The 23,684-nt window shown below is 43.6% G+C and overlaps 1 protein-coding gene and 1 pseudogene across 2 annotated transcripts; one reads left to right on the top strand and one right to left on the bottom strand.

Annotated features, from left to right (window-relative positions):
- Positions 1–354: 354 nt before the first annotated feature.
- Positions 355–23,580, bottom strand: MPZL3 (myelin protein zero like 3). Of its 2 annotated transcripts, none has more exons than XM_065883036.1 (6): positions 23,508–23,580; positions 13,065–13,231; positions 7,856–8,066; positions 6,331–6,496; positions 4,750–4,810; positions 355–381 (listed from the first exon to the last, which is right to left on the bottom strand). In XM_065883036.1, the coding sequence occupies exons 1-6, from the start codon at positions 23,578–23,580 to the stop codon at positions 355–357; spliced, it is 705 nt and encodes a 234-aa protein (XP_065739108.1). The 2 variants fall into 2 exon arrangements, with proteins under 2 accessions (XP_065739108.1, XP_065739109.1); XM_065883037.1 differs by having other exon boundaries at positions 13,065–13,195.
- LOC136127432 (prolyl hydroxylase EGLN2 pseudogene) lies at positions 9,861–11,522 on the top strand (annotated as a pseudogene).
- Positions 23,581–23,684: the final 104 nt, after the last annotated feature.

Raw genomic sequence — 23,684 nt, 5'->3', positions numbered from 1 at the left:
AACATCTAGGATTCTCCCTCAAAAAATTGGAAGAAAACATGTAATACATTCAAGAGCAAAGGCAAAACAAAAAGTATCTTTCTATTTAGGAAAAGAATTCCTTCATTCAATTAGAGTATAAGTTATTAAAATGGGTAGTTATGAGTTTCTTCTGAGAGTTTCTGAACAGTTTATAAATACAAAAAGAACATTTCTTCAATAAATAAATGGCTCCTAAAGTCTTCACTGATGGCTTCCAGAATTCTCCATCACTACTGTCCAAGCCTGCTCCACTTCTCTGGGAGGCTTTAGCTGACAGTGGAATGGGATATTTTCTGTTATTAGGTGACTCTTCTTCTATCATGCAGACTTTCATCAATAAGTCTCTTCATAGTCTGAATCCTGGAGGGGAAAGAACAGTAGTTGTGGCATGTATATGAAGCACAGTCAGAATTCAGGCAAAGACCACACGTTAGGGTCCCCCAAATGGAACTTGGCTAGGGGAGACATCAACAGTGAAATGGCACTGACTCAACCCACCTAAATTCCCAAGAAGCATCGCAGGACTTCATTATAATTGGTATCTATTGGGCTAATTTCTGCTTTGAAACCCTAAGGGTTCCCTTTTCCTTGGTGACTATTTTTTAAAACCTCAACACACATGAAAACATGCCTGTCTGTAGCAAAATGTGCAAGACTGTAGCTAGGAGTTTAGGCTAGGAGTCAGTCTACCTCTGGGTTCCAATCCCAGCTCCACCCCTTGCTGGCTATGTGACCTTGAGTAAAGTTATTTAACTTCTTTAAACCTCAGTTTCCATCACTGTGCCTGGCAATTTGTAAGCACTCATTCATGATGAACTACTATCACTATTATTCTTATTCTTATCTTTATTGTTCAAACTTGTATTCATTATTTCTAAGCTCGAGTAGGCCATTAGTACTACCTGGCATACCCCATTTCTCTAGTCCACTCATTCTCCTATTCTCCTAGATGACTATTTTCATATCTTCCCCTCTTTCTCCAAACCTCCAACACCTTCAGCTCACTTCATTCTCAGCTGATGACCTTATTTTCTCCCATCATTGGGAACAGAGAAACAGTCAGTGGGGAATTTCCGCAAGCTCCCATCATATTTACCCACCCACCTGCATCTGGGCCCACCTACTTGGCCTTCCTTACTCTTCGTATGGGTATATTCTCGCTGCTTTTATCTAAAGCCAACATCTCCACTGGTGCACTAGATCCTAAAGTCACTCCAGCAATCCTCCCCCCTCTCCTGTAACATCAAATTTTCATTTTCTACTGGCTCGTTCCCATCAGCATACAAATGTACTGTAATTTCTCCCATCGCAAAAAGAAGAGCAAGTCTTGACACACACCTCTCTCTACCTACTGCCCTATTTCTCTGCATCCCTCCACAGCAAAACTCCGTGAAAGTGTCATTTATACCCACTCTCACCAAAACATCTCTTTGTATTCTTTCTTGACCCTACCTCAGTCAGGCTTTCATCCCCACTATTCCACTGAAGCTGCTTTTGCCAAGGCCACCAATGACTTCCACATTACCAGATCATCCAGTAATCAAGTCTCAGTTCTCATTTTACTTGACCTGACTCAGGAACAATTGACACAGTTAATCACTTTCTTTTCCTTGAAACGCTTTCTTCATTTGGCTTCCAGGATACAGCGCTCTCCAGGTTTTCCTCCCACCGCACTGGACATTCCTTCTCAGCCTCCTTTGATAATTTCTCCTCATCTCCCCCATCTATAAACCTTGGAGAGCTCCAGGGCTCAGTCCTTTGAGTTCCCCTCTATCTACTCTCATTTCCCCGGTGGAAATATCTCTACCAGTCTCTATATACGAATAACTCCTAAATTTATATCTCCATTCTAGACCTCTCTTCTGAACTCCACACCCATATAACCAATTGCTTACTCCACATCTCCACTTGAATGTTTAATAAGTATTTCAAATTAAATATATCCAAACTCAGCTCCCTTAAAGCTTGTTCCACTCACAGGCTTGTACATATTAGAAAATGGCAACTCTGTTCTACTAGTTGCTCAAGTCAAGAACCTTGGATTTATCCTTAACTCCTCTCATTCTTTCACACACACACATGCAACTCGTCAAGAAGTCCTTCTGGCTTTACCTACAAACTGTAACCAGAAAACAACCACTTCTCACCACCTCCACCACCACCACCACCTTGGTCCAAATCATCACCCTCTTCCCTTACTTGCATTATTGCTAAAGTCTCTTAATTGCACTCTGTTTCTGTCATGGTCCCTCACCACCTGTTTTCAACAGAGAAGCCAGAATTATCCTTTTAAAACATACATCGGTTCAAAGTGTTCTCTTCTCAAAAACTTCCAGTGGATTCTGTTTCATTAAGAATAAAATTCTAGGGCTTCCCTGGTGGCGCAGTGGTTGGGAGTCCGCCTGCCGATGCGGGGGGCATGGGTTCGTGCCCCGGTCCGGGAGGATCCCACATGCCGCGGAGCGGCTGGGCCCGTGAGCCATGGCCGCTGAGCCTGCGCCTCCGGAGCCTGTGCTCCACAGCGGGAGAGGCCCCAACAGTGAGAAGCCCGCGTACCGCAAAAAAAAAAAAAAAAAAAAAAAAGAATAAAATTCTAGGGCTTCCCTGGTGGTGCAACGGTTAAGAATCTGCCTGCCAAGGCAGGGGACACGGGTTCGAGCCCTGGTCCAGGAAGATCCCACATGCCGCGGAGCAACTAAGCCCGTGTGCCACAACTACTGAGCCTGCGCTCTAGAGCTCATGAGCCACAACTGCTGAACCCGCATGCCACAACTACTGAAGCCCGCGCGCCTAGAGCTGTGCTCCACAACAAGAGAAGCCACCGCAATGAGAAGCCTGTGCACCGCGACGAAGAGGAGAGTCCGCTCGCCGCAACCAGAGAAAGCCCACGCGCAGCAACAAAGACCCAACGCAGCCAAAAATAAAATAAATAAAATAAAGTAAATTTATTTTAAAAAAAGAATAAAATTCTAGGTGATTACAATCACTATAATGTTCTATAAGATACGACATTATCTCTCTGAAGAAATACTATTCTTTGCCTCGCTCGCTTCATTCCTGCCACACTGGCCTCTGTGCTGCTCCTAGAACAGGCCAATCATGGCCTCTCCCCAGAGACTTTGCACCAACCACTTCCTCTGCCTGAAATGTTCCTCCATGATAGCCATGTTGCTTGCTTCTACTTTTAGGTGTTTGTTCAAATATCATTTCAGTGAGGGTGTCCCCAACCATCCTATTTATTTATTTAGGTCACACCTTGTGGCTTGCAGGATCTTAGTTTCTGGGCCAGGGATTGAACCGGGGCTCCAGCAGTGAAAGCACAGAGTCCTAACCACTGGACCTCCAGGGAACTCCCCCAACCATCCTATTTGGTATCATACCCCCTTATCCAGCCATTCCATCTCGCTTTCCTATTTTATTTTTTTCTCTACAGCATTAAGCACAATCTGACATACTATCTATTTTACTAATTTTTAAAAGATTTAGTTTGTTATTGTTTGTACCCAATTTAAGAGAAGGTAACATTTCAACTGTGTCTCAGACGATGAGTTTTCCAGGAATGGAAAGAATGTAATTTCTTCTGAGGGCAGGGATTTTTGTCAGTTTTGTTCACTGTTGTTTTCTAAGTACCTAAAATCACAGCTGGGGCATGTCAGATACATGCTCAAAGAATAACTGTTGAACAAATCAATATCTGAAATGTGGACAATAATCTTATGAACATTAGCTTATTTCGTTTTTTATTTACTTTTTAAAATTTTTATTTTATATTGGAGTATAGTTGATTAACAATGTTGCGTTAGTTTCAGGTGTACAGCAAAGTGATTCTTTTTTCTTTGTTTTTTAATTTTTACTTTATATTGGAGTATAGTTGATTAATAATGTTGTATTCATTTCAGGACATTAGCTTATTTTTTGTTATTAAAAATATTCAAATCCCAAAGGGTTGGAACTAGATCCTATCCACCTTTCTCTCATCTTACCTATAATACTCAAGTATGTGAGAGAAAGAGAAAAAGGAACACTGTGGTGAGTAATTGGGCTGTGGTCATCCGGCCAAGTGCTGAGTTTGGCAGTAAGTACAAAGAAGGCTCAAGTTTAAACCCTGACATGACAGGTATGCTTTGTATTAGATCATGAGTTGCTTTTGACCTGTTTCCAACAGTACCACATCAGAGAGTCTCTCTCCCTCCTAGGATCCTGGAACAGCACACAAGCCTACCAGTCACAGCAAGCACCCAAAGGGGGAGGGATGACAGTTTTCTGAAATGTAAATCAAAGCTCAAGCCTTGCAACATGGGTATTTCTTACTGACAAACGCCATCGAGTCACCTAAAAGTTTATATCACTGGGGAAAACTGAGGCTCAGAAGAAAAGTTCAATTCAGGGTTTTAGGTTCAGCCAGTCCAGCCAGGTCTCCTAGTATGACCTCAGCAGCATAGGACACTCCTCTTTCAGGATGTTCCCTGTCAGTCAGCAGAGGCTGCCTACGCAATCCCCTTCCCTAACCTAAGGACACCACTCTCTGCCCATAAGACAGAAAATAAAATAATGTTTAGAATTGGTGGGGGTCCCCTGAGACCAAAATGCTTTGGGGAAAGACCTTGGTTCGTACTTTGCTTTAGACCTATCTGCATATCCTCTGCTGCCTCTGAAGGTGAAGGATTCCATTCATTAAGCAGGAAAATGAAGCATGAACAGTGAACAGAAGAAATGGCATGGACTTACCAGGCACTCGGCACAACGGACACAAAGCTTGGCCATGCAGTCATCCTTCTCCTGGTCAGCGCTGTAGAAAGAGGACAACCCAAATGTGAACAATCACTATCCTCAGTATGGTAGAGCAGTCAAGAGGACAAGCGTTGAAGTCAGACAGGTCTGTTTTTAAATTTCAGTTCTGCCACTTACCAGCAGGATGACTGGGAAAATGACTTAAGCTCCAGGAACCTATTTCCTCATCTACAAAATGCAGATATTGCCAGCTACACTTAAAGGGTAATGGTTAGGAGTAAATGCAAAATAAGCACATGTAAAACAGGTACCACAGTGCTTGGCACATAGTAAGTGCTCAATAAATAGGAGCCAGTCACAATCGTTCATTTAGAAATGTACTGAGCACCAACCATGACAGAGGCATTGTGCTGGGCTGGGGATAAAGACATAAATAAAACATGGTCCCCTGAGCTCATTTTGTTAGAATACAATGTGGTAAATGTTTTCATAGAGTTAAGGTCAAACCGCTGTGGCAGCAAAAAGGAGGGAGCGATCAGTTTTCCCTGAAAGAGTCAGGGAAACTCTTGAGAAGCAGACATTTCATCAGGGTCTTGGAAGATAAGGAAGAGTTTTCCAGGCAAACAAGGGAAGGAGGGAGGGGATTCTAGGTAAGAGGAAAGCATGTTGAAAATTTTTAAAAAGGTCTAAATGAGTATAGTATGTTTGGAGAAGGCAACGGCTCACTGTAGTTGGAATGTGGAGCAAATGAGAAGAAATGGCAAGAAACAATGCGACTTAGGTAGGGTTAGATCATAAAGGATCTTGTTAGACCATGCTTCGAAATAGACGTTCTAGTATTTTTACCAAGAGTTCTTTGCCTTTTTGTGGGGCCACAGATTCCTTGTAAAGGGCACTGTTACTCCCATTAAATAAATGTGCACACGCACACACATACACACACACACAGAAAGAAGATTTTAGACTCTCTCAAAGTAAGACTTCTCTCCCCAGGTTAAGAGCCCCTGATATAGATAATGGAGAATCAACACGGTTTTATGCAGACTTCTGTTACCTTTTTGGTGGATTTGTTCTTAGGGAAAATACTGGATCACACCTGCTCACTGGCAAATGCTTTTGATAACCAGAATCCAATTAGCCCCTTCAGAGCATCTGCTGACCAAGGGTAGTTCTCACTTATTTAAACTGTTTTGCTCTCCCTGGCTGTTCTAAAGCCTCTCTCACTGCTCAGGCACTTCTGTCAGGAGACATCAGCTCAGTGCCAAAACAAGGAAAAGGGGAAAATAACTGACTTGTTGGAATTTCCTGTCCCTTTTGAAGGAATGAGAGATTCACTTCAGAATTTATATTCAGAACCACAGCACTACACAATCTCATTTCAAAAAAAAAAAAAAAAGAGACTAGGACTATGCTATCAATCCCTCCATCTCTCTCTCCAAATTAACATCCACACATTTCCCTTTCAGCAGAACTAAATTCAGCATGGAAGAAAGGAAGGCATGACGCAGAAGCCTGGGTACTGTCCACAAGCCAGGTCTCTGAAGAGGGTTGACTACTCAGGACTGCAGCTGGACTTACTCAGCTGAAACCTCAATAGATGACTTCTTAGAGCCAGACTTGTTCCTCTTCTTCAGCCCCGCAGACTTCCTCCCCATTCTCACCAGCAGCAGCACACCCACCACAGCTGAGGGAATGAAGACAAGAATGGAAAGAAGGGCCACGGAGGACAGCATCATGCCAAAACCTGGAGGAGGAAAAAGAGGTCAAAGAGAGGGACACACAAAGTGCTTCCTTTGACACCAGATAGTCTTACATTTGCTCTTGTATCTCTTCTGGTTACAAAGGGCATAAGTTCATTGTAGAAACAGTAGAAAATACACAAAAGGACAAAGAAGAATTAAAATTTACCCATAATCCCACTCCCTAGGATCAATATGTCAATATCTACCCGTTCAATCTTCTTTCTAGGAGTATGTGGGTATGAGTCTGAATATAGGGAGGAGAGTACGTGTTCAGAAGTATTGATCATAGTTTACATACTATTTCTAGCCTCTTTTTTCTTTTAGCCTCTTTTTTATATACTATATTATAAATATTTTCCATAAGTTTTCCTTCCAGGTGTGATTTTTTTAAAAGCTGCATAGTATTCTACCATATTAAATAATTTATTGAATCGATCTTCTATTGCTAGATATTCAAATTATTTCCAATTCTTTGAATCTATGAGTTATATAATGATGATCATCCTTGTATATAAATATTTAGCTCTATTTTTTAAAATAAATTTTAAAATGGAATTACTGGATCAAAGGGTATATAATTTTAAGGCATCTGATTTATACTACCAAACTGTCTTCCAGAAAAACCATACCAGTTTCTACTGCTACCAGCAATATGAACGTTCCTATGTCTTTGAAGCCTATGAGTTTCCTTAAAAAAATAAAGAAAGAGGAAGGGGAGGGAGAGAGAGAGACATACAGAAAGATTTGAGAAATGACAAGGTATCTATAATGAACCATAGATACCTTGTCATTTCTGAATCTCTAAATCTTTGGTTCAAATTCAAATAAGGACTAGAATGACCACTCAACAGTCACCAGGGAATAGTGTAGAAAAAAAGGTCAACCCTTAACCCACTCTCCTCATGTTTCACACTAAAAGGAAACAGTTGCTCTTTGCAACATAAAAGAAATGTGCTGCCTCCATCTTTAGAGGAGGTACCCTTTCAAGAAACAGGCAAGAACACAGTCTCATAACTGAGGGTATGAACACATTAGGGAACCCAGAATGACTTCTATTTCACACAGACAGCAACCCTCCATTTATTCAGGGGTTTGCCATACATTCCACAAGACCTCTGGTCACCTGAAATTAAAATTTTAAAAGGATAATGGAGAAACTATGACGATATTTGAAAAAAAAAGTCAGTTTAAAAAATAAAGGTAAAAAAACTCATCCTCAGACAATTCAAAATGGCAGAATGTCCCAGTGACCAACCGGCTTATGAAGATAGGTAGTTTTGCTTCTCACTGATCTCCCCACAAACCACCACAGTAGTCAGAGAGCACTCACTACAGAAGAAGGTTGGTGGCAGTTAGCTTACCCCTTTCTGTGACTGTTAGCTCTGTCCCTGGAATATTATGGTACACATCCGGGGGATTCTTCACAGCACAGCTGAAGGTCCCATTGTCCTTTATGGTAGGGTTGATTATGCTTATGGACGCATCCCCGTTGTACACATCTCCAACCCAGGAAATTCGATTCCGAAACGTGCCCACTGTGGTTGGGTACTGGAAAGACTGATAATGAAAAATCTAAGAAAGCAACACCATGAGAAAAAAGTTAATTTGGAAAATGCAATGAAAACGTAAAGCTAAGTAGGTCCAAAATAAAATACAAATGTGTAGTGGGTTTTCCCAGTTGGACAATTTTTTTTATGTTTTGTTCACTTCCATCCTATAGATTAAAAGACAGGCTAATAAAACTTGTCCAAAAAAAGGCCTGATGAAAGAATCCAGGGATCCTAATTCTTGAACCCCTTTTAAATTCTCCCCCAAGTCCTAAAGTAGCAGTTCTCAACCAGGGGCAATTTTGCCCTCAAGACACTTGGTAATATCTGGAGATAATTTTGGTTGTCTCAACGGGGAGGAGTGCTACTGGCTTCTAGTGGGTAGAGGCCAGGGATACCGCTGAAAATCATACAAAGCAGAGGACAGCCCCCACAAAAAAGAATTATCTGTATCAAAATGCCAGCAGTGCCAAAGCTGAGAAACCCTATGCTAAAGCGGCATCTAATCCATATGGTACTTTATAGTGTGCAAACTACTTCTATACGTTTACTCATTTGAGCTTCACAACAACACTGAACTATACATGGAGCAGGCAGAAAGGGAAACAAGGACAAAAACAAGAAATTAAATGAGTTACTCGAAGGCACACAGCTAATAAGTGGGAAGGGGGAGATTTTTGTTTATTCTCAAAATCACCAGGAGGCTGTAACATAAGCCTCTCTCAAGTTATCTATCTCGGCAATTAATAAAAACCTCAAGTCAGATGCATGATTGGCATTCAATGAATATACATTGAATTAAAACAATGCTACTTCAGATTGGTAATCATATATTTCATCACCAAAAACACCTAATTATATTTGGTGGTAGGCTGGGCAAGCACTACAATACAATATGATCTTTCTCTCTCTCTTATGCAAGATTCAAGCCTTTCCTAGTTCTTTCCTTACTTGGTACCTCCCCACTTAAGAACCCAGGCACTTACAAACACCGAATTTTGAAAAGCAACTTCCCAGAGAAGATGCTGAATCACTTCTTGGTTCATTTGTTCATGCATTCATTCAACAAATATTTACTGCACACCTACTATGTGCCCTTAGGCATTGTATTAAGCAAAATGATACAGTGGGAGCCAATCAGGCACAGTCCCTGCTCTCGTGGAATTTACCATCTAGTGGGAAATACAGATATTAGTAAATAATAAAATGTGTAGAATGTTCCAAAGAGGGAGCTAAAGAATACCTATCTCTGATTATCAGCAGCAGTATAAAAGGGTTTGAAACTCCTTATTGACAAAACAAAGCCTGCTGTGAATCTGCAAGGCTAATCCGACCTGTGAGTTTCAAGTTAAACTAGTGATACTCCAATCCTGCTAACTGATTAGTTCGACAGAATCCTGACTGAACACGTAACTGCAACATAGTTGCAACTTTAAGGGTCCACTAATTCCAACTTGGATGAGTTTGCCGATTTCCCGACTAGCCTCACAGAGAACAGCGCCATACGCGAACTGCTGTTTGCATTTAAGGCTTCTGCCCCAGGAAGATCCCCACTGTTTGCTCTGTCCTACTTTTGGCCAAGGAGGAAGAGCCATATGAAGCCAGCCATAGTTTCCTGACCACTCAAAATAAAGTGACCTATTTTAAGTCTAAAGAAAAAAGGACCAGAAACTAACACAACATTGTTAATCAACTATGCTTCAATATAAAATTTTTTTTTAAGTTGAAAGAAAGAAAGGAAGGGCGGGAGGGAGGGAGGGCGGGAGGAAGGAAGGAAGGAAGGAAGGCAGGCAGAGCGTCGCAAGTGGTGGGGCGGGGAATGGCGTGCTGTGCTGCAGGGCGGTTGGCACAAACGGCGGCGCCGAGGCCGGAGGAAAAACCTCGCCACCGTGACAGGTCCTTCCCCAAGCCCCTAGGGACAGCAGAGGACTTGGGCACCAGCTAGCAGCCCCAGGGCACGAGAAAGGCCTCTGCCACCTGTCCTGCGCCATCCTGCCCCACGCCAGGCCCAGCCGCCCGGCGCGCGGCTGCATCAAGTGGAGGAGGAGGAGGAGGAGGAGGAGGAGGAGGAGGAAGGCAGCAGGGGCCTAGGCCGCGCCCTCCACGCCCGAGGGATGAAGACACTGCTGTCGTGGACAGCCCGCGCCAGCCGCAGCCCCTGAGTCAGGCTCTCCCTCAGTTGCCAGGTTCGGTGTCAGAGCCCTTGGAGCCTAGCAGGGCCAGGATGGGGGTGGAGAGTTACCTGCCCTGTCCCCTGCTGTCCTCCTACCACCGTCCGGGAGCGCCTGGTGAGGCCTCGGCGGGGAGTGGGACCCCCAGAGCCACAGCTACTTCCACCACAACCAGCCCCCTGCAGGAGGGCTTCGGTGGGCAGGATGACGGCGAGCTGCGGCCGCTGCGGAGTGACGGTGATGGGGCACTGGTCACCAAGGGGTGCCAGCGACTGGCAGCCCAGGGCGCCCGGCCGAGGCCCCCAAAGGGAAATGGGCAGAGGATGGTGGGGATGCCCCCGCCCCCAGCAAGCGGCCCTGGGCCGGGCAGGAGAACTGGGAGGTGAGGCAGAGGGGGAGGGCTGCAGCAGTGGCAGCGGTGAGGCCAGCGCCGGGCTGAGGGAGGAGGTGTTGCCCACTGCACCTGAGCGCCTGGCCCTGGGCTATATTGTGCCCTGCATGCGGTACTATGGCATCTGCGTCAAGGACAGCTTCCTGGGGGCGGCACTAGGTGGCCGAGTGCTGGCAGAGGTGGAGGCCCTGAAGCGGGGCAGGCGCCTGCGTGATGAGCCAGTGGGCTATCCTGCCATGCAGCATCCGTGGGGAGCAGATCGCCTGGGTGGAAGGCCATGAGCCAGGCTGCCGAAGCATCGGTGCCCTCGTGGCCCACGTGGATGCTGTAATCTGCCACTGTGCTGGGAGGCTGGGCAGCTACATCATCAATGGGCGCACCAAGGCCATGTGGCGTGTTACCCAGGTAACGGGCTGGGGTACGTGAGACACGTTAACAATCCGTATGGCGATGGGTGCTGCATCTATTACCTGAATCAGAACTGGGACGTCAAGGTGCATGGCGGCCTGCTGCAGATGTTCCCTGAGGGCCGTCCTGTGATAGCCAACATTGAGCCACTCTTTGACCGGCTGCTCATTTTCTGGTCTGATCGGCGGAACCCCCATGAGGTGAAACCAGCCCATGCCACCAAGTACGCCGTCATTGTCTGGTATTTTGATGCCAAGGAGCGGGCAGCAGCCAAAGACAAGTATCAGCTATAGCATCAGGACAGAAAGGTGTCCAAGCACCCGTATCACAGCCAACTACGCTCACCGAGTGTCTAGCCCCAGAGCTGCCTGGACAGACAGCTTGCCCTGACTTCGGGAGAGCCCTGGGCCCCTGTGCCACCAGTCTCGGTGCCTGCTCCTTCCCCGCCACTGCCGCTACTTCCGTCTTTGCCTCTGTTCTGCCTGGTGTGGAGGGCTCCATCCATCACTGAGGACCAAGGAGGAGGAGAGATCTCTGCTGCCCTGGGATGGGGGCTGGGGTTGTAACCTGAGCAGAGGCCGGTGTTGGAGACTGCCATTACTGGAGGTGGGGGTATGTGTCCTGCCCTGTCTGGTCATGCATGCCCCTCTCAGGTTTGGAGAGCTGGAAGGAGGCACTGCCACCTCCTACCAGAATGCAGGATTTGGGGTTGGGGTGACTCATGGCCTCTTGCTGGCAAAGGTTTGTGGGGGAGTATCCCCAAGCCCCCCACTCCTCCAGCCTGGAATGGGAGGTGACTCCCCAGCCCCTTTGGCCATGGCACCTTTTGGACTAGACTGCCGCTGCTTGGGCAGGATAAAATGTGCTGGGAGGAGCATGGGTCTGCAAGTTCTGTCAGCCAAGAAATAAAAGTTTACCTCAGAAAAAAAAGAAAGAAAGAAAGAGAGAGAGAGAGAGAGAGAAAGGAAGGAAGGAAGGAAGGAAGAGAGAGAGAGAAAGAAACAAAGAAAGAGAAAGAAAGAGAAAGAGGGAGGGAGGGAGGGAGGGAAGGAGGAAGGAAGAAAGGAAGGAAGGGAGAAAAAGGGACCACAAATACAGCCTAGCTCACTGGAGCCACCTTCACTAGGACAACTGGAGCACCTACTGTAGTTACTGAGAGATGCTACATGGCATTCCATAATGGTTCCTAAAACAAAATCCAAAGCTTATACATTAAAATCAAAGAGAAAGTACTTCTAATGAAGGAAACAGGATAAACAAATCAAGGATACTTTCAAAAATATAATCTTACATGCCACTCTGATATTCACATTCTTGATAAAAAGTATCCTGACCTAGGATATTGCTGAAAGCGTACAGAAAAAGGGTTTTTTAATAGCATTGCATCTTCAATTAGACATCCGCAATGGGATTTGAGCCATAAATGTGTTTTATCTGTGTGATTAAAATATATTGCTTCTAATATTGCAAGACCATCTGTCATCAACAGCATCTGTCATCAACATAAGGTGCCCTATAATTTCCTTCAAAGGGAGCTGTATAAATCAGTGCAGATGTTTACACACTGGGAGAAGATGCCAAGATAAATCTACAAGTACCGATATACAAACAGAAACACCCACTGAGACAACTTCACATGACAGGAAATGAGCAGCTTTGAGCAAAAGGATGTCTAAGACTGGGACCTATAGAATTTCTCTGTCCAACAGCCTGGAGGTACCCTTTTTAGTACAACAAATCTGAAACTCAAGCTATGAAGCCAAGCAAAAAGAAACAACAAAAGAGAAACAAAACTAAACCACATTTCCTCTGAGTTTCTGACTGTTTTTCCTATAGCTTATTTGCAAGATTCTTACACAGAAGAAGAAAAAGCCCTATATGACCAGATGAATGTGATATAGGGTAGAAGCTCATCTCCTTCTATTTAATAGAAGCTCATCTTCTATTTTAAGATGAGAAGGCCTAAGGTGTACCTGTGACATTAAAATAAAAGGATTCCAGAGCTGTTGACCACAGAAGGCTCAAAGAAATATCCTTAAAATTATACACTTACTGATTCTGTGCGACTGCTGCTTGGAGGTCGATATGTCCAGTCTATGGTGAGTTTGTCACTGATAGATGAGGTTGACTTGAAGGTGCATTTCAACTTGATATTTTCTCCAACATAACCCCGGACATGGGCATCTGCTTTAATCTCCAGGGAAAGGACGATGTAAACACCTAATCAAAGCAAGCCCAAACATTTAAAATGTGTACACTGGGTGGAATACATAGACGTGAGTGAACAATATAGAAACTCTATTTTTTTATTTCTTTCTTTAATTTATTTATTTTTGGCTGCATTGGGTCTTCGTTTTTGTGCGCAGGCTTTCTCTAGTTGCAGCGAGCAGGTGCGCGGGCTTCTCACTGTGGTGGCTTCTCTTGTTGCGGAGCACGGGCTCTAGGCACGTGGGCTTCAGTAGTTGTGGCACGTGGGCTCAGTAGTTGTGGCTCGAGGGCTCTAGAGTGCAAGGGCTTCAGTAGTTGTGACACACGGGCCTAGTTGCTCCACAGCATGTGGGATCTTCCCGGACCAGGGCTCGAACCCGTGTCCCCTGCGCTGGCAGGCGGATTCTTAATCATTGCGGCACCAGGGAAGCCCTAGAAACACTATTTATCACTTTTAGGGCTCTCATCAGAAAGCTGTAGCAATAAATGTCTTCTCAGGCAGACCCAAAAGGATAAGGAGCAGATATCTGCATTAATCAAGGGTGGTATTTTTGTCATTTTACGATATTAAATCATAGAATGAATGTTTGGGTAAAAATTTAAAACCTGGTCACATCAGCACTTTTTCCAAATACAGAGTTGTGGATAAATTAACTACAACCAAGCGGGTCAGCACACAGAAGGCTAAAAGGCAACACCACCCACTCCCTTGACACACTTATACTCCAGGAATATGGCAGTTGCTGTGGTCTGAGGGATTTACCCCAAGTACAGCACGACTGTAACCTGAAGCTATCACTGCCTCAACCACCAGCAAAATAAGAGTAGAAAACAAGAATAGGAATTTTTTTTCAAAGAAAAAATAATTTTTATAAATCTACCCCAAGGTTCTATCTAGTTTTGTTTTATTTTTCCCTTTCTTAAGGCTCGTTAATGAATCACTCATCCATTAAAAGTAAATCATGGGGAGGAAAGTTTATTAAATTTACAATTTAATGCATTTTAAAATGTAAAAATAAGATATCATTTTTAAACTCTTTAGAGACTTCCTCTTTCCAAAACCACTTCGTATATCCAACTTTTTAAAAATTTATTTATTTTATTTATTTATTTTTGGCTGCATTGGGTCTTTGTTGCTGCACGTGGGCTTTCTCTAGTTGCAGCCAGTGGGGGCTACTCTTCGTTGTGGTGCACTGGCTTCTCATTGCGGTGGCTTCTCTTGTTGTGGAGCACGGGCTCTAGGCACGTGGGCTTCAGTAGTTGTAGCACATGGGCTTCAGTAGTTGTAGCACGTGGGCTTCAGTAGTTGTAGCACGTGGGCTCAGTAGTTGTAGCACGTGGGCTCAGTAGTTGTGGCTCGCAGGCTCTAGAGCGCAGGCTCTAGAGCGCAGGCTCAAGTAGTTGTGGCTTGCGGGCTTAGTTGCTCTGCGGCATGTGGGATCTTCCCAGACCGGGTATCGAACCCGTGTCGCCTGCATTGGCAGGTGGATTCTTAACCACTTTGCCACCAGGGAAGTCCCCTCGTATATCCAACTTTGACATCCCGTCTCCCCCAAAAGAGTTGGCACTTTCTTCTGACCATTCCCTCTGCTTTCACAGAACAGTGGTAGAAATTTCTCTTCCATTAGGGAGCCATTTTTTTGGAAAGTAAGCCACCAGCACTTTGTTTTTCCTGCTTCCTTCTCCACTACAATGAGCCATGATTCACCTGGCAGGCCAAAGGCAAACAGAGCAGCAAGGTTTCAGAAGAGAGCAAACCCACACACCATCCTGGAAAACAGCAGTCCCTCTGGTTGAGAAAGGACGCAAATCCCAGCCCTATCACCTGCTGACTCTGTGGCCTTCGTAGGTTTACTTGATTTCTTCAGTTTCTCATCCTGGTAGGAATGATAATAATAACATTTACCTTAGAAGGTCACTGTGAAGGATAAATGAATTAAAACGTGTACCACACTAAGAAGCCTACCTAACCCAGAGTAAGTGCTCAATGCACATTAGATAGCTTCATCATTGTTACTGACACCTCTTTAGTTCTGTCCTTAGTCTCTCAAACTTTCCTGGCAGAGACATACTTATGAATCATCATTTGCACTGACTTTACCTCTGCTGCTTTGAATCATGTTTCTTGCTCCTCTCTAGACAATCCAGTCTGTTCACATTCCTCTTAGAAGCAGGAGACCAAAAAAAAAAAAAAAAAAAGCAGGAGACCAAGACTGAGCTCACAACTCTACTAAGAATCTGACCATGACCATCCCAAAGATGAGGACTACCTCTGGTTCATCCAAGACATCCTCTCTGACTTTGCCATGCTAAACTTGTTATTCCTCCTATGCCTTTGCAAATGCTGTTCCTCTGCCTGGAAAGCCTTCATCCCTCAATCCCTACTCTCTCCTAAGCCCTCACTCCTGACCCACCTTACTCATGACTTAAGATAAAGCTCTAAAAACTGGAAGGCAGAGGGCTTCCCTGGCGGCGCAGTGGTTGGGAGTCCGCCTGCCGATGCAGGGGACACGGGTTCGCGCCCCGGTCCGGGAAGATCCCACGTGCCGCGGAGCGGCTGGGCCCGTGAGCCATGGCCGCTGAGCCTGCGCGTCCGGAGCCTGTGCTCCGCAACGGGAGAGGCCATAACAGTGAGAGGCCCGCGTACCGCAAAAAAGGAAAAAAAAAAAGAAAGGCAGAAATGAATGGATAATCTTCACACTCCCCATACTCTTTATATATCCTTTATATATAAAGGATATATATCCCTTATATACTCTTTATATATCCTAAAACATAAGTATAGCAAAGAGACTTTAAAGTTTAGATTTAGAATTAGACAGACCTGAACTTGAGTTCTAGCCCAGCTGCTTTCTGGCTGTGAGACCTTGATCATAGTTACCTAACCTGTCCAAGATTCAATTTTCTCACTTGGTAAGTGGGAATAATTAAAAGACCTACTTCATTGTGTCGCTGTGAGGATCTAATAAGATTAACGAAGGTAACACATAAAATGCTTAGGATAGTACCTGAAACTGAAACTTTCAATAAATGTTAACTATTATCATTAAAATGAACACCACAAATATTCAAAAACCTTCAGTAATTCTCTACTGGGCTATAACATAAAATCTAAATAGTGCCAATCTGGCCCCCAACTTCTGCTACTCTGCCCACCTACCCATCCCATCCCCTTCACTATGCCCAGAATGTCCTGCCATTTCCCAAATTTACTATGTCCTTCATGCCACTGTGACTTTCTTTGAATATGTCTTTATCTGGAAGTTTCTCCCCATCCCTACCAATCCTGCCTGGTAACCACATCCCCAATACTCACGCCCTTCAAAACCCATCTCAAATATCACCCCCCTTGTGATGCCTTCCCAAATTCTCTGATGCAGTTTGTTACTATTTTTCAATTTTCACATAACGTTTAGTACATAATGCTACTCAAGCACATATACCATTGCTTGCACTCAATTTGTAAAGACGATTTCCTCCATTAAATTGAAGTACCTTAAGAGCAAGAGTCAGAGGGAAGGGAGAAGGCAGAGAAAGAGGTGGACAGGTCACCAAAAGTTCTCATGTAGGAACAAAGTGTGCTTATTAGTCACCCACTCTCTTCATATCCCCATTCTTACAGTATTTTCAACATTCTTAAATCCCCCAGACACCTACCTTTCCATTAAACAGAATCAGGAAAAGCTCAGCCCTAGATGACCACTTCTAGACTATGGCTGGTGTGCGCTGAAGGAGAAAAATCGCACCACTGCACCGATAGTTACCATAAGAAATTCATCAGTTCCATCCACAGCTAAGTCCTTAATGAGGCATGATGACTCTTTAACCAGCCTTGGTCATCTCCGCTTTCTGACTCCTCAAACTTTGCCATTCTCTTTTATCCTCTGTGCAACCTATAAACCCCTCATTCTCAGAAGAAAATGTCTCTCTTCTTCAAGGAACTTGAAGCCATACAAACTGCTTAGTCACATATCTTCCTGCGTCTGCACCCATTCTTACCTCCAATCTGAAAGGATGTGGTGTCCCTTTTTCTACGCAAGGTCAAGCCCTTCTTCTCTGCCTGGATCCCTCCCTTCCAAGCCTTGCTCCAGGAAGAAAGAAGAAGAAGAAAAAAAACCCTCTCTACTATCTTCAACATTTCCCTTTCAAGAGGGGCTTTCTCCCCTCAGCCTCTAAATACACAGAATTCTCTCCCACCTGTAAAAACAAATATATAACAATAAAACAAAACAACAACGAATTTTCCTTAACCCTGTAATCCTACTCATTACCAACTACTGCCCTCTCTACCCTAAGCCAAGTTTGTGAAAGAGTTGTTTATATCTGACGTCTCCCTTTCCTCCCTTCCCATCCACTTCTGGACCCCTACAGCACAATTTGGACTCCACTACCACTTCTAGTAAAAGGCATTATTGTCTTAAAACAGCAAAATCAAAGGGACAAAAACTCCAATAGGCAGTTTTCTCTCCTGATTTTACTGGATTCCTCTGCAGCAGTAACTGTTTGCTCCTTGACCTTCTCTGTCTCAAGGCTTCCAGGATGATACACTCATTCATTCACTCATTCTTCAAACAAAGATTTATTGAGCGTCTGTTTTGTGCCACCCTCTAAGTTCAGGATTAAATGTGAGCAAAATACATACACTCCCTGTTTTGGAGCTTAAAATGCAGCAGAAGTTCAATACACTAATCAAACAGTCATAAAGACAAATGTATAATTACAAACTCTGATAAGCACTGTGAAGAAAAGACAGAGTGGTTATGAGAACTGTAGCGCTTATGATAGGGGAGCAGGGAGTGGTTAATGAAAGCTTGCCTGAAAAAAGTTACTTTTGAGTTGAGTTCTGAAGCAAGGATAACAAGGCGAGGAGAGGGGGAGAATTCCGGGCAGAGGATACTGCGTATGCAAAGGTCCTGTGTCAGGAAGGAGCACAGTCAGTCAAGGAACTGAAAAAAAGGCAGAATGGTAGCAACACAAAGAGCATGAGAGAGAAGACTGAGACATGGCTAGGAGGTAAGCAGAAACTAGTTCAGGCAGGACCTTAGAGATTTGGGTCCTTATTCGAGTAATGGGAAGCCATGGAAAATACTTAAGTATGGGACTGAGTGAGAAGGGGCATGAAGAAGTTTGCATTTTTAAAACCTCACTCTAGGGAAGACGATTAGGAGGCACTAAGAGTATATATAAAGAGATTACTTAGGAAGCTACTACAATAGTCAAGTGAGAAATAAGGAAAGATTGAACTAAGTTGGTGGCAGTGGACATGGAGAGAACTAGGAAGACAACAATACAAGGTAAAATCAGCAAGAACTGGTGTTAGATCATATGTGGAATGTTTGGGAAAGAGAGGCATTGAGGATGACTCCCATATTTCTGGCTTAGTGATACCATTCACTGACACAGGAAAGACTAGAAAAGTACCAGGCTTGGCAGGGAAGAACATGAGTTTGATTTGGGGTAAGTTTAAGGTGCCTTTGAGATATTCAAGGGATAATGTCAAGGGGGCAGTTGGTTTTGGGCAGGGATGGGCAAACTATGGACCATGGGCCAAATCTAGCCCACAACATCTTTTTATAAATAAAGTTTTATTAGAACACAGCCAACTTTATTCATTTATATATTGTCTAGGGCTCCTTTTGTGCTACTCCAGCAAAGTTGAATACTTGCAACAGAGATCGTGTGACCCACAAAGCCTAAAATATTATCTGGCCCTTTACAAAAGTTTGCCAACCCTGCTTTATAGCAAAAAAGAACTATGGATTAGAGTTATAAATCAGAATCTCATTAGTCTCCCTCCAACCAATTCTCCACACTGATTGTGTTACATACACACACACGCACACACTCGACATCTCTGCTAGTTTCTATCAAATCTCTTTCTAAGGTTCCTCCTTTCCTACCCATTCCTTAAACACTGGTGTTCCTCAGAGTTCCACCCTGAGCCCATGGTCCTTCTTTCAACATGTTCTCTTTGGACAATCCTACCCACTTTTATAGATTTCACAACCACTAATAGGCTAATGATTCCCCGAACTATGTTGCTAGCCATGACCTGCCTCTGAGTGTCCAAATATTACTGGATATACCCACTTGACTATCACCACCACAGGAACCCAAACTGAAGGTAGTGAACTCTTGTTTGTTACCAGCTCAATATCCATTCCCCTCATCTCCTTTCCTGACAATACCCAGATTTTCTTTAGATATCCACCCTTTCCTACATAGCCCATGAGCTTGGGGGTAGAGGCCTCTGTCAGGGTCCAGGCAGGAAACAGAAGGCAAAATCAGCTAAAACTTTGAAAAGTGTGTGGGTCACTTTTCAAAGGGACTTTTTCTCAGCAACAAGGAAGCCAACAAAGGCACAAAGCCTTTACCACTCCACGCCTGAAGGGGCAAAGGGAGGAAATGGTGTTACTGAAGCCTGGTAAGAGGTGGATCTGTGGGCCATTTGACAGAAGCTGTAGCCACAGAGGAGCATAGCCACTATCAACCATGGCACCATGACAGAGAGGGAGCAGGGAAGAAAAATGTCTTTCTCCTCCTGCCCTCCAATCTCCTGCCAATGCCTCCCACTGACCAAACCTAACTGGAACCCAGAGGACGGGAGCCTGGAGGATGTGGTTTATAGGTCAGCTTTCCAGGGAGTAGGCAAAACAGAGAAGAGAAGTGAATGGATCTGGTGAGAGAGGAGCAAACCAAGAATAATGAGACCCTACTCCCAGCTCTGGAAGGTAACTCAGATTGGCCTAAACTAATCATTACATCCAGAGGTGTGCTGGTGAACAGCTAAAAAATAGAAAACCCAAATATGTAGCTTTGACAATTTCTGTGGTACCAATACTCCCACCATGGCTAATTTCAAGCTATGAAGGTAAAAGTCTCTGAATGCTGAGTTAGGAAGACATGTGCATGATTGGCTCTTGAGAGCCAGTAGGAGGTAGCTCCAGCACACCATTCTCCTGACCACAGAGATATATTTGGGGTCAACACGGGATTTAAGTTAATCTAATCAAAGTAAGTTTCAGAAAATTTTCTTGGAAAGTTACCTCCATGCCTTGTTTATGCTCTTCTCTATGTCTGGAATTTTCCTCATTCCCTTTCTCTAACTAACTCTTATCCTTCTTTCAGATTTAACTTTGGAGACACCTCCAGGAAGTCTTCCCTGTATCCTCTTGGCAGATTAAGGGCACTTCCTCTGTGATGCCATGGTTTCTAGTGCATTTCTCTCTTAGTACTAGATTTTAAAATTATCTGCTGACTTGTCTGTCTTCTTCGATAGACCCTAAGCTCATTGAAATAGAACGTAGCACATTATGGATGCTCAGTAATATTTATTCAACTGAACCAAACCAAGAGTTTCCTTTTATAAAACAAAAATTGTTGCATAAAAATTACAAGTTTTGAGCAAATTTTGGTTACTGAATTACAGCAAGTACACCTTTAATCAAACTACCTACTAGCAGCTTCTTCCTTCTTTATATAAACTCCATATTCATGAACATAATTTTGCCACAAAGTTATCAATATGTAAAGTCACTTCACTGAAATCTAAACACTGGATAAGCAGGTCTTAAATATATAGTTACAGAAAAGTAACCATAACATCCATGGATGAACTAAACAAATCTACACTACTAATCTATACATCAGGATATTGGTTCCCCCTGGAGGAGAAGGAAGAATGCCTGAAAGGAGGCACAGGGAAAGTTTCTGGAATGCCAGTAACAATCTACATGCTGATTTGGGTGCTGGTTGCCCAGGGGTGTTCAGTTTCTGAAAATTCATTAAGCTGTACACTTATAAGCACTTTTCTCTGTTTTACTGAAATTAAAAGTATTCTAAAATCAATGGATATAAAATAATTTTCCTCTTCCACTCAAAAAGTAAAATAAGAAGAAAAAAATATCAATCCAATGTTACATTCATTCAGAAACTTTCATCCTAGGCCTAATGTGCTAATGGATATTTATCTCTTCCCCAGAGGGAAAAAGCATTCTTGCCAGGTAAAAACAGCCAACTATAGAAATAATTATAATAATTTAAAAAAATTTAATCTGGGAGGAAAACAAGAAGATCACATTTAACCATAAGTAATTTTATACATGGAAGAAATGGAAAAAATGACAAAAACTCCCAATTTTATACACCCAATTTTCCAAAATACAAATCTGTCAAACTGATTCATAAAATTGCACACTCAAGTGGAAAAGAGAAAAGTGTAAGAGCCCTAGGCTTGTTAATCTACTGGTTTTACATACTTAGACAACTGATATAGCAGGACCATACTTATAACTTAGGAAGAATTCAAACAAGTTAATAATTTAATGGGTCCTAAATATGAAGAGGAAAGGCAAATAAACTGGTATGAAACCAAAGTCTGTTACCTAAGAGACTCAAAACAAAAGACCCCCTCAAAGATGGATGAACCTTGAAAACATGCTAAGTGAAAAAAGCTAGTCACAAAAGAACACATATTGTACAATTCCATTTCTATGAAATGTGCAGAATTGGCAAATCCACAGCAATAGAAAGTAAATTGGTGTTTGCCAGGGGCGGGGGGGAGGAAAGAATGAGTGACTGTTAATGACTATGGAGTTTCTTTGGGATGAAGAAAATGTTCTAAAACTGATTGTCATAATAATTGCACAACTGTGAATATACTAAAAACTATTGAATGGTACGCCTTTTTTTTTTTTTGGCCGTGCCATGCTGTGCATCATGAGGGATCTTAGTTCCCCAACCAGGGATCGAAACCATGACCCCCTGCAGTGGAAGCAAGGAGTCCTAACCACTGGACCACCAGGGAATTCCCTAAATGGTACACTTTAAATGGGTAAATTGTTCGGCATGTGAACTATATCTCAATAAAGCCGGGATTTGGGGGGGGGGGGTTAGGCAAAAGATAAATGAACAAATACATACAGATCATAGACTCAACTTTTAACATTTGAATTATTTGGTTGCTGAACTGATGGGCAGTTTTCAGTGTGAAATGACATCAAGTTTGTGAAACCACCCACCATTTCTAGAATTTTTTTTCAGTAGGACAATATTTGAACATTTCTCTGTGTGTGTGAGAGAGACAGGCAGACAGACAGAGAGAGGAAACTAGGATGATTTGGAGTGACAGTAGTTCAGCCTAAACGGTATATTGGAAAAGAATTTAGGATTATTTGGAGTGACAGTAGGTCTGCCTAAATAGTATATTGCAAAATAATTTAGCTGAAAAACTGGACACCTGTTATGACACAGGCAGCTGGGAGGGATCAGGGAGTATGCTGGCAGCATAAATACTAGTCATCAAATAAATTAAAACTCCCTAGCCCTACCTGCTGAGACTTAGCACACCTGAAGCCTTTATATCAAAGATCCCCTTCAGAAATTCCCATTACCCACAGGGAAATTTTATGAAGTTAACAATACACTCCTATGCTAGCTCTACTAACATATGATTTCCTGGGGAAGACACACACACACACACACACACACACACACACACACACATACACACACACTCACACAAATCCAGGGAATAATTGCACCCTAAATGAAGGTAATTAGGTTGACTGAAATTTATGCAACTTGAAAATTGCATGAAAGCAAAACTTATCCAAATTTTAAGATTATGTGATAGTGTGAATACTATACTTCTGATATTGGTTAATAGATTAAAATCTTAACAGAATTGATATTCCCTTTCTTGTATTAAAAAAAAACAACAACTGTTATTAAAATACCAGAGCAGTTTCTTTTCCTCAACACATGCATCTCTGTTACAATGAAATCAAAGCACATCCTTTCTGTGACTCATAAACGTTTTACTTCATAAGCCCTGACAATCACCTACAAAAAAAAAAAAAAATTACCAACAGTCATCATTTTCTTTCCCAAAATTACTGCAACTACTGAAGACTAGAATTGTCCTTTCCTAATCAGGATATACGGCCCACAAAACCACAGCCGAGTCAACCACTGATAACTCATAAGACAACACCGGACGCCCCCAAACCCAGTGCCCTCCGTGATTCTATCTAGCCGTGCCATCACCACAATACAACGCACAGTGATCGAGCTGCCAGGGGCTCAGGAAAGTACGGACGGGCTACCGACACCCCTCAGTGGGTGTTGATTACGAGAAGAGAACAACCTCCCCACGCCCTCCCGCTTCCTTCCTTCCCAGAAGCGCAGTAGGGTCTTTCCTGAGACCCCCCACCGGAACCGGAAAAGCGACCATCTTCCCTAAGCCCCCGGCCGGAAGTGCGACCGAGCCGGCCGCCGACTCACTCACCCTGGAAGAATAGGACGCCCAGCAGTGGGCACAGAGCACAGCCACGGCCTCCAGCCGCCCCGCTCTGCAGCATCCCGACAGCTCTCCAGAAGTTTGCACACCTTGTTTACGGCTCCCTGTAACCACACAGGTAACACCGGAAGTGACGCGAGGGCGGGAGGCCGCGAGAAGACCTAA

Source organism: Phocoena phocoena, chromosome 8, assembly GCF_963924675.1.
Source record: "Phocoena phocoena chromosome 8, mPhoPho1.1, whole genome shotgun sequence".
NCBI classification, from domain to species: domain Eukaryota; kingdom Metazoa; phylum Chordata; class Mammalia; order Artiodactyla; family Phocoenidae; genus Phocoena; species Phocoena phocoena.
The sequence above is the reverse complement of the archived record's forward strand: the minus strand, read 5'-3'. Positions and strand labels throughout refer to the sequence as shown.